The sequence below is a fragment of the Carya illinoinensis genome, chromosome 7 (genome assembly GCF_018687715.1).
Source record: "Carya illinoinensis cultivar Pawnee chromosome 7, C.illinoinensisPawnee_v1, whole genome shotgun sequence".
NCBI classification, from domain to species: Eukaryota; Viridiplantae; Streptophyta; class Magnoliopsida; order Fagales; family Juglandaceae; genus Carya; species Carya illinoinensis.
In genome coordinates this window covers 2,432,061-2,444,675 of record NC_056758.1, presented here as the reverse complement: position 1 = coordinate 2,444,675, position 12,615 = coordinate 2,432,061, and the positions used below count along the sequence as shown (strand labels likewise).

The window sequence follows — 12,615 nt, the reverse complement described above, 5'->3', positions numbered from 1 at the left end:
GAATTAAAGTAAGGCAAGACATATTGTTTGCCATAAAAAAAATTATTGAATTGGTCAGAAAAAAAATTGAGATGATGAACATAATCGAAATCTGTCCAACTAAAAATTACAAAACCGTGGTTGTTGGGGAGTAAGAATGAGAATTTTACTTTTAGAGAAAAATTGTCAAAATCATATCAACAAAGTTCAGAATGAGTTATATGAAGGAGATGCAAAACCATTTAAAAATTATTTGATACAATTACAAGAAAAAAATAATGACTTTTTCTATGTTATGGGACCTAGATGAATATTCGAGATTGAGGATTGTATTTTGGGCAAATGCCTGAAATAGTGCAGCATATGAATCATTATGAGATGTTATAATGTTCAACACAACGTATTTGATGAATAAGTATAAAATGGCATATGCCATTTTTTAAGGAGTCAACCACCATGGTCAGTTAATGCTCTTTTTAGGTGTAATCTCATATCAAACGATAACATAAATATAGTTGTGTGGTTATTCGAATCATGGTTGAGGTGCATTTTAGGACAAGCTCTTAATGCAATTATAATTGATGAAGATAGGGCAATGTAAACAATAATTATAATAGTTTTTCCAATGACAAAACATAAATTTTGTTTATGGCATATTTTATGTGAATTACTTTAAGAGCTTAAATCTTATTCACAATATGACAACTGTAAAGGTCCTTTATTAAATTCTATATATAATTCTTTGAATTGTGAAGAATTTGAGCAAAAGTAGTACAACATTGTTTAGACCAACGATTTAACGGACAGTGCTTGGTTGAGTAAGCTATATGAGGAGTAGCAATAATGGGTACCTAAATATATGAAATGTACATTTTAAGCTAGAATGTCATAATGCAACATAGTGAGAGTATGAATATATATTTTTTATAGCTATGTAGATGCTACTACATTGTTGATGAAGTTTGGTAGACTATAATAATGCATTAATGATGATGATCGAGAATGACTGCATAGTTGATTTTAGTCAATTCAAATAAAAGATTCATTGCATTAGAGTCCATGTAATTGATAAGCAACTTTAAGAGGTATTCAATAATGTCAAGTTCAAAGAGGTTCAAGTAGAATTTAGAGGAATTATGAATTGTTAGTCTTTATTAAAGAAAATTGAAGGTACAATATCGACATATGACATTGTTGACCATTTATGATGATATTGTAAAAGATGCGAAGTATTGTGTATACTTTAATGACAATGAATGTGAGGTAATGTAGTTATGCATAGTGCTGGATGTGTCTTTCTTTCGATCTTTCTACCTTCAACAGAAAATTGAAAATCGAAGAGATTAGGACTGTCCAAATTTTATTATTCTATTTATTCAAGTTTTCTTCAAGCCTTTCTATTGCTGCACTTACACCACTTTTTCCTTCTCCTCTTTGAGCTGAACCAAGATAAGCGACCTCATTCACCTCATTTGCTTTCTTTATAAGCTTCAGCTAAAGCCAACCTATCACATAATGCATTTTTTAAATTGAAAGATCAACACTTCTCAAAAAACTTATGCTGCAGTTTATTATCTTAAGACTACTCAAGTAACAAGAGAGTTTAAACTACTGAGATCCATTTAAGAACTACAATTATGATTGTCTTGGAAATTATGCTAAAATGACCAAGGTAGCCCTAGTAGTTTGTGTTAAATTATTGTGTTCCAATAGCCACAACATTTAATTTTCTGTTATATTTAAAGTGTAATTTGAAAGCTCAATAATAACATAGGCAACGAATCTATTACCAAGAGGGAAACAAATTGCTGCTCACATAGGTTTAATGATTTATGTAATAATCATCACAAAATAATCTTACCTGCTTCAAAAAATCATAAGACTTATATAAAGTAAAAGAGTAATATGCGCAAGTTTAAATAAAAGTTGAATTAGAACATCATAAGGGATAATTATGTTGTATGTTATAACAGAGCTAATAAAACTAAGTAGGAAAATGAAAAGGTACGTAATCCTATTGGTGGTAAATTGAGGGAAATACTTAATTCAAAACAATGAGTCTTTACAATAAAAAAACGTAGTCAAATGGATAAAAAAGAGACAAATAAGAAATATGACAAAGGGGGGTATCATAAAGTTACTAGCAAATATCTTATTACATTGTCATGGTCATGTGAATACAATCCTCTACCAACATTGTGTGTGTGTATATATATATATATACTAGGTAGGAGCAACGTGCATTCAACGTGCAATGCACGTTGCTCCAGTTTAATGAAATAATTATTTAAAAAAAGTATATATTTTATAAAAAAAATTGATTTCAATCAATAATTTAAAGCTTATAGAAAAAGTTGTAAAATCTAGCAAATATTTAAGATAATGATAGTTAAGTATAGTATAATAATTACATGCTTGTATAGATTAAAAGATAAAAATATTAGTTCAAAATATGATATAGTCTAACACATATTTATAACATTGATAGTTTTAGCAAAATTTCATATGATAAGTTTAATACAAGCCCAACAAAAATATTAGTTCAAAACATAACTTAGTCCAACACATGTGATAAGTTTAATACGAGCCCGACAAAAACATCAGTTTAAAATATGAGTCCTTTGATGTTTTTACTCTGATCCATCATTTGTGTCATCCTGTACAGCTTCAATAGAGACGACATTGAAATTCTTGTACTGCTTTTGGTTGAGTCGATCGAGGTCTACTAAAAGTTCAATTTTCCACTCCTTCTGTGAAACTTCTGCCACAAGATTTTCTATATATGACAAATGTTCCTGCAAAGGGAATTTTTAATTATAATTGCATAATTAATAAAAATTTAAATACCTTATATGCTGAAAATTTATGTCTTTTAAATTAACACAAATTTTTGAATGCAATGTTTTTAATTAAATTACTATGCATGTTATAAATAAAAATAAAATTGACATAATAGACAAGTAAAGCAAATAAAATAAAGCCAAGAGAGCAAGAGCCGGGGTAGATTTCACCCATCAATATAAAAATGTTTAAGGAATACAGAAGAAATTGGAGGAGACAATTCATAGGCATTGCCGATTTCACTCTTTCCGCTTGTCCATCTAAGTTACGACATTAAATAACTTGTCTAAGTTACGACATTAAATAACTTGCACACGGCATTAGTTTAAGACTTTGAAATCAGCTATAGCAATCTGATGAAACATCCAAAGTTCTAAACTTTTGACTAACCTATACAGTATCACATTTTGAATCAAGCATGTGGATTATGGAGGCTCACATGTAAAAAACAAACCAATAAAGCCTCATGCATTTAATTCAGAAAAACATATCCAGCTAGATCAAGAGTTCTTGTTAAATATTGGATCAGTGAACAAAACTCACCGGATTAAAAGTTTACAAAACCTCTTACACATGCAAAGCAAAACTCTTAACGATCAATTCTTCAAACTAAAGCCTTTTTAACTTGCTTGTGTGCAGATGGTGATTTAGGTGACATAAAAAATTAATTTCAAATCCAAATCATAATTAATTGAAAAGTTTTTTTAATATAAACCTCAATGGATTTATAGATAATGTACTAAATATGTTAAAAATTTTGAGATAGACTTTTCTACTTGCAACAATAAAATGAATGAAAAATAAAAAGACGTACATCTCCAGTATGTTTCATAAGATCAACTGCTGAACAACCAAATGTTTCTTCTACAATTTCACCGAACATAACAGCAGATAATCTTCCTGTACCATCGTCGAGTTCAACATATGCTCGACAACTATAAATTTGTTGGAAATATTATTTTAAGTTAGAATCAATAAAAACTATACATTAAATCTATTATATAAATTATCAAACAAAAAATTTGAAAGATACATACCGTGGTTGGGAAATGCTTTGGTGTTTGCAATGGTAACAAAGGAATGTATCATTGTAATCATATCCAGTTCCTTTATTACAGCCAATACATGACATGTAAAAAAATATCTGGCGCAAATCAACCACAATTATCTTCGCCTTTATCCAAAATTTTGTTTTCTGCATCACATTAGAAACAATTTTTTAGAAGAATTGATTGTATAAATATTTGAATTTGTTACTGAGAATAGGATTTTACTGCCATGGGTTGTAAACTTTTGATGAACTCAGCAACATCACAATTCTTGATTATTTCCCGAATGCCAACAGAAGATAGAGATGCAGATGGGTATGTCAAGCTTTTTGCAATAATACTCTTGAGTAATAAATCATTAATTGCCGCCCTTAAAATTCATAAAAACAAGTATAACATAAGAAATAAAAATATGAAAATTTCAATATTCAAATTGTATGAAACAAATAATGATTTATTTGTAATGATTACCACTCTTGCAATGAAGTTGCCTCAGGAATAACAGGATTGATCATAAATTTACTTTTCGGACGTGATGATAGAGATAATCCTTCATTAGAAATAGGCATCATAATTAATGCAAGCATATACAATGTAAAAGAAAATATAAGATTGTTAATTATTAAAAATACCATTATAAGAACCAACTCTTATTTTTGTTCCAAGTATAACTGGCTTTGTCTCAATTATTTTCCAGATTTTTTTGCATTCATCTTGCACAAATCGACCCCACATAGTTAAACATATGGGGTTTAAGCTACAAAATTAGAATAAAAAAAAATTAGCAGGATATGCAAAAAATAAAAATTGAAACATAATTCTAAAAGAGTGAACTACCCAAAAAATATTTTTACCCTTGATCGATAACATATATCTCTTGAATAATTGTTGGTCCATGCGCTAAAGTTATCTCTCTACATGGCCTGATTTGGATCGCAACAGCTAAAATATCTGACAAATAAGATTTAAATTTTTAGTATATTGATAATTAAATATTCTAAAATAAAGAGTGAATTACCTATTTCTGCAGTTGAATTCTTGTAAGCATCTAATTCATTGAACATAATGAATTGGTACTTTGGTGGCTCCAATTGTCCTTCATCCTTTGGAACTTCCTCAATTATCGTTTTAGCATTCAAGATCCATTGATATTCATGTGTTTCAATTCTATATTTTGGATCCAATGGCTTCACAAATGCATTACTGATGTAATATGACTGGAAAATGTGCAAAGTATCTTGTCGCGAGTCAATATCCTTATCAAATATCGTAGCTTGCAACCGATTTCCCTGTATAATATAAAAAATTGTAACGAATAATTTGCAAAAAACAAATTGTAATAAATAATTGAGTATAATGATTTTCTTTGATTTTAAATTGTTTTGAGTTATGTGTAAAATTTTTGTTTTTAAATATGTTACAGGAAGATAACTAAATTAATAGAACATCATCGAGATTTATATAAGGAAGCTAAAGATTTAAAAAATCGTCCACATCAAAAGACCCAACAAATTAGTAGTAAAACAATAAAAAATAAGAACAAAACTTAATAGATAGAATGCAAAAATAACAAAATCATTTACCAGTTTTTAATCCATTAAAAAAAAAAAACAGTAGATAGAAATAAATACTATACCTCTGGATCAATCAATGTTAGGTTTTGGTACTTCACTGGTGAACGTTGACCTGTTCGTTTGGGTGATTTCTCTGCCACAATCATTTTGATTTTCCAGTCTCTTGTACTTGGAGTGATATCTTTTATCGATGTATAAACCTTCCGTATCTTTAAAGCTGTTCACATACAAAGATATTAAATGTGTAAGTATAGTAAACCCAATACTAAATTAAAAAAAAAATTGCAAAGAGAATTGAAAAGTATAATAAATTAAAAAACACAATACTAAACATACAGAAAAGAAAATTCTATTAAATGCGCAATTTTGTTGAAGTAATTAAACTGAAATTATACAATTGAATCATTACCTATTTAACATTAATCTGAAGATGCCAATCTTAATAATTCTGTATAGACAATATTTTTTGTGCAGTTCTTTTCTGATCGTTCAGTTGACACTGGCCGTAGTAAAATCCTTACTGTAGATGCAGTCTTTGCCCTTGATAGAGCCACATATAATTGACCATGTGAGAAAACAGGTTGAGGTAAATATATTCCAACAAAATCCAATGTTTGCCCTTGTGACTTATTTATAGTCATTGCAAAACTTAATCTGATAGGGAACTGAGTTCGTTTGAATGGGAAACCACTATTTTCATCAACATTTGGTAAGAATGGGATCCTTGGAATAAAGACTCTTTTTCCGCTGTGGTGCCCAACTGCGATTTCTGCATCAATGACATTTCGATCAAAAGCCCGACAAATTAGACGTGTTCCGTTGCATAGTCCTTCTGAAGGATTAATGTTTCTAAGCAGCATGATAGGACAGTTTATCTTCAGTAACAATTCATGAGGAGGAAGTCCATTTGGGGTTAGAGTATTTAAAAAATCCTCCATAACTGATTGTTCAGATGCATCTATTGCTTCGTCAAAACTATAATATCGCTTAATCTCACCAGGAAATCTATGAATTAGTAATGCATTTATTTCATCAACATAACTATTCTTTGGTGTTAATATGGCCCGATTCATCATAGCTGAAATATTTATTGAATATTCATGAATATCATGGAAAACAGCATCTATTAAATGATCCAAAGAAGTACAGTCATCTTCATACGGAACAAGCATGCCATCAGGAATTTTTATAGTTTCATCAACTGTGATTGGTGGCATTCCGTTGCCCAATTCTAACACATATTCTGAAAAGACTGGATCCAATCTTGCTCGCATATTTTCAGTCAAATGAAACTTGATCAATGTAGGCCACAAGTAAGAAGAAACCAAACTGGCGTCAACATGTTGTTGCCTTGTTCCTTTACGAACCACAGGTAAAACTTGGCGAAAATCTCCACCACAAACGATAACTTTTCCACCGAATGTTAATTCTGAATCATTAATGTCTCGTAGCATTTTATTTAATGTTTCAATATGTTGTTTTCTTGACATAGGGGCCTCATCCCATATAATTAACCTTGCCACACGTAGTAACTTCGCGATGGCACTTTGTTTACTGACACAACACATGCTATGTTCATCAGTATCTAGTGGAATCTTAAAGCGTGAGTGTGCTGTTCGACCTCCAGGAAGGATAGATGCAGCAACACCAGATGAAGCAGTTGCAAGTGCGACTAATTTTCTTGATCTTACTGCGGCAAGAAGTGCCTTGTATAAGAATGTCTTTCCCGTCCCACCAGGGCCATCAACAAAGAATGTAGCAGCTTCATTAGAAAAAACCTTTCCCAAAACTGAATTATAGACATGTCGTTGTTTACTATTAAGGGCTTCTGATGCAACAATATCTTCTTCTGAAATTTCAACAACCAATTCATCATCAATTTCCCTAGATTCGACTTGCTCTTCATCAAAACGAATGTCGTCATCAAGAAGATGGAACGAATTAATGTCTTTCCCCATTGATTCAAGTGTAAAAGAGATTGAGCGCAAAACTTGCATTCTTACATTCAACATAGAATCTTTAGTCGACCTAAAATTAACTGACATATCTTGTTCAAAACGTTCCCAAAGCTCTCTCGGATTGGTTGGATTACAATAAACCAAAATAGTTGCAAATAGTCGTCTCAAACTGGATGGCATTTGATATAGAGATGCTTCATGTAAACAATCTTCTAAGCTACTGTCTCTTTGTAGCAAACCATGCATAGTTGCTGCCTCACGAAATGTTGGAGCCACGACACCATCAACTGTCCTAAGATGTTCAAACGACAAAGGTCCTCTTACATGATTTAGCAATATCCGCAGATAATATCTCTCGCCTTCAAATGGATTTGCTGTAACAATTCGACCTATAACAGTTTTTTTTTTCCGACGAGTCCACTCTTTGTATTGTTGGCTCCAAACATAAAATTCTGGAAATTCTTTGTACAACAATGTCCTGGCATTTTCATCCACCCGGTTTAATGCAAAGAATTCTGTTAACATTGATTTTGCAGACCGATCAGAGTTGAGAACATTGATTAAGTCTTCATTTGCTCGAAAAGTTACTTGGTGTTGATCTTCAAGATGTAAATGTAAACCATATACTGCTGGGTACATTTCATTAACAATGAAGCCGTATATTCTCCACATAGCTTCAGGTGGAGCAATCCATCGGGCCGATTGGAATTGTTGGATTTCATCAATTTGTTGATTGTTTTGTTCCGAAACCAAATTGAAAGCAACACGATCATGCCCTTTGTAAATATACTTATAAAGATATTTGACTGCTTTTATCGTAGAACAAATCTCGACATTAATGTGACAGTCAAATGTTGCAAGCAAATACGGATTATATGGAACGACCCAACGGTTATCCAAATTATGGCCTCTCACTCTGACAGTTATTCCATTGTCAGAACGCTTATATATTGGGAGGCAATCATTTCCAACAGTCGTACCTGATGCAAAACTTTTTGGATATTGGCTTTTGCAACAACCATTTTTTTTCATGCAAACATTTGTTGGATTCAACACTCCACATGGTCCATGGATCATATGGTTGATAACAGCATTATGCAAGTGCAAATTTGTATTTTTATCAGGTATTTCTGCCGATACAATCTGATCAAAAGATTCAGGCGCATAGAGTTTCCAATCTCTCTGTAATATAATTAAAAAATGTGCATGTGGAAGCCCTCTTTTTTGGTGCTCAATAACATAAACATATGCTGAGACTTTTCCAAATATCTGCTGCTTGAATAATCGATCTTTTAATTCTTCTAATTTTGCACAAAAGACCCGAGCAACCAAATCAGGCCGATTTTGACTTTCCTCATGCAGGCGTAATTCATTTGAAATTTCTTGCCAGTTTGGATTGCACGTCATTGTTAAAAAAATGTCTGGTTTACCATAACGTTGAACTAAAGCCATTGCTTCCATATATCTTTTTCGCATATCTCTTGGACCCCCAATAAATGAAGAAGGCAAAATAATCCGTTTTCCAACTTTAGAAGCATCAACTTCCCCAAGTGTAATGGTATCAACAATACCTTGATATAACTCAGATCGAATATGTTGTTGTTTGCTACGAAAATAATCTAATCTCGACGTCTCAATCTTAACATACATATCAACCACAAATTGTTGCAATAGACGACCAGACAGTAACAAAATTGATCTGACATTTTCTCTGATTTGTAACTTGTAGCAATAATATTCACGGCACGAAACAATTGGATCCTTCATTTTTCTGTTTAATGCTGCAAAAGTTGTAAGAGAATGAAATATTACAAAATTGGACGTCTACAAACTAAGTACAAAATGGGAAGATTAAGATTATAATATAACCTCGCTGTTCTCTTCCAAGTAATTGTTCTGCTGACATTGATTGATGAGGATCTATTGATCGGGTTGTTTCATTACTTGTTAATGTGCTTCCTCTATTGACCCTTTGAATTCCTTGATGCCAACCAGTATCGCCAAGAGGAAATAACAACGGATACTGAAGTGGATCATAGCAGCCAAAATAATATTGAACTATATGACTTCCACCAGAATGACTAAAGACACAAATGTCTCGTCCTCCTAGCTGATCTGCATCTTCATTTTCAACCCATATTGCTGCAACTTGTGAAGATGTCGGGGTATTGAATACACGTTGATCTAGACCAGCATCTGATCTTATATGGATTACTTGATTTTCCAAATTTGGCAAATCACCAAGAGACCGGAAAAACACAGAATATGGATTGATGCGAAGAATATCGATGAGTTGAGCTATAATTGATGGATTCATTATGTCTGAATCAGAAATACGATTTTCTAATTCATGCTTCGTATCATAGAAATACAATTGGAGATAAGAAGGACGACCATTTAAAGGGATTAAATCATTGATATAGTGATAGATTTGTCCCTGAGTTCGAAAGGTATAAATTCCTCTATTCCGTCTGCAAAGATCTCTATCGAATTTAACTCCAAAAGATGTAAAAGCGAACTTATTATTATAAGTCCGAACATAGGTCTTAAAATGCGCAGATTCATCTGTGTTGGAAGTGAAAAGATCATAAAGTTGATCAGGAATAGCATTTGTGGCCAAAGAAATTGTCCCATCAGCACAACAAAATCCTTTCGTTTCATGATAGAATCGCTTTGCTTTACAATGTCTGCAACAAGGCACATACGGCAAAGAATAGGCTTCAGATGGCACAACTTGTAATAATTGCCTAAGTCCAGTAGATCGGCGATGCCCCTCACCTATTGAGTTCAAAAGTGAATATAAGACAATATGTATAAACTCATCGATTGTTCTTTGAATGATCTGACCCAGGACACTACTGGAAAAGTGCCAAGAGTTGACAACGGAATGAGAAGAATGAATAATATAATTATACTGGTTTCTTACCCCTACAAGGTGGCGATATACTTGTTTCAAAACTTGACTGTTCCTGAACAACACATGGAGGCTATTTGAATAGAATGTTCCCAAATTTCAGTGAAAAAGAATATAAGGACGTTTGAATAAGAAATATGACAAAATAATTTCAGGAAAACCTGTTGAATCAGAAACTGATTTGAGACGGTTGTTTCATCTATGTATATATTTCCTGATTTATGTGTCAGAAAATCCATAGAATCACTCGGACAATTAGACTGATCTGTCACATTGTTTAATGATGAAGTTGCCTCTGAATCAACCACACAGACATTTACACCAGGAGGAACACATACTTCATGAGATGAACTCAATTCGTCAATATCAACATCAGCGTGGAAAATTTGTTGTCTCTTTGACACCTTTTGTAGAACAGTAAAGTCTTGGATGATGTTTATATGTTGGACATCATCATTTGAAAGTTCATCAATTGATGTAGTCAGTTGATCACCACCAAATGAAGTTGAATCTTTTAATTGGAGGGAATTGCTGCTAGATGCCTTTTTTTTAGCATATCTCTCTCTCTGTTTTCTACGGAGTTCTTCCTTTTTCTCTTCTGGTAAATCTTTATACGGGATATTCTTCGCTTGTTGTTTTCTATGATCTTCAAAAAATAGTCTCGAAACTTAACTTTTACAAAATTAATATTACTATTTCAAAACAAATGCTACATAACTTATTAACACAATCTTACCACTTCTCATTATGTTAACGAAGTAAATGATTCTTCCAAAAGTTGGATACTGTTCCACACAACCAAAACTAAATGAATAAATAACAACTGATTAATGCGAAATCCATACATGCATGATGTTGAAAAATAACAACTATAAATAATTTAGTTGCTTCATATGTTGAAAAATACATTCAACCAAATTAAATGATACTTTAAATCAACAAGGAAATGAAGATAACAAAATAACACATGGAATGAAAAAATACCATGAAAATGAAACTTATAAAAAGACCCAGAATAGATTGAATACATCTATTTGTTTAATAAAAATTTTATATGCAATCACTTTTAGGTACTATTTACATATTCTATTAATCTAATCGACTATAACAAATATTATTAATTTCTCACATTTTCCTTAAATTTATATTCGCTTTTTTAAGTTAATTAAATTAGACCCTTAAAAAAATTAAAATAAATAAATAAATGAACTCCTCTTCTTAATTCGATCATAATATAAGGACATTCTAGGAAGACCAACCACTTTTATTATGAGTTTTCATTTTTCATTAATTAGAGAGAATATAAACTATTTATATCAATAATTCATTTTTGAAAGACCCTATAAAAAATAATAAAAATGCAAAACATTAATTGAATTTGCATTCTCTCACTTTGAAAGTAAAATATTAATAATAACACATTATATTTTAAAATTAATATGAAACTATAATATAATTCATTATGAAAATTTCTAATTATACTATCTCACTTATTATTATTACTTTTAATAGTTAAAGTGGAATATGCATGTTGTATACTACCTATTTATAGAATAAGAATATAACGTTTAATTTTAAAATATAACATTTTAACTCACTATTATTAAGCAATTAATTTTATCCAACAATAAAAAATTATTTACATTTCGAAATTATATATTTAAAGAATCATTAAAATAAAATTATTAATAAAAAAAAAATAATATACAAATAACTTAAAATATAAGCAAATAAAATATTGCATAATATTAAAATTTATTTTGTTAAGATTGCATTTCTATATTTTTATCAACATTTGGTATCTATTTGAAAAAAAAAAAGAGAGAAAATTACAGTGAAATTGATAAATTTAAACATATTTTTAATATTATTTATTTCTCAAACTCACAAATATTTAATTTTTGGTAATCTGAAGGCCCAGTCCTCTAAACCCCACACAAAACTACGTCGTTTTGGGGGAATACTAATCTGAAGGCCCAGCCCGTGTGATGAAGGCCGAGTCCTCTAAACCCCACCCAAAACTACGTCGTTTTGGGGGGAAAACTAATCTGAAGGCCCAGCCCGTGTGATGAAGGCCTAGTCCTCTAAACCCCACCCAAAACTACGTCGTTTTGGGGGGGAATACTAAACCTAGTTCCTTATCTTCTCCTTCCCCTCTCTGCGCCGCACGAAGTCTCCAGCACCATGCCCATTTTTATTTTCTCTCCTGCCAGCGCTGCCACTACCGGTGAGCAACACCCACCACCCCCATCGCCACCACCACTGCACAACGTAGCCGTTCCTCCTGTTGCCTCTCTCAT

At 31.7% G+C, this 12,615-nt stretch overlaps 1 protein-coding gene across 1 annotated transcript; it reads right to left on the bottom strand.

Moving 5' to 3' along the window:
* Positions 1-2,609: 2,609 nt before the first annotated feature.
* LOC122315458 lies at positions 2,610-12,615 on the bottom strand. The gene is made up of 11 exons (XM_043131359.1): positions 12,541-12,615; positions 10,477-10,719; positions 10,328-10,388; positions 9,271-10,179; positions 6,009-9,182; positions 5,506-5,660; positions 4,888-5,158; positions 4,341-4,419; positions 4,078-4,239; positions 3,635-3,755; positions 2,610-2,774 (listed from the first exon to the last, which is right to left on the bottom strand). The coding sequence occupies exons 1-11, from the start codon at positions 12,613-12,615 to the stop codon at positions 2,610-2,612; spliced, it is 5,415 nt and encodes a 1,804-aa protein (XP_042987293.1).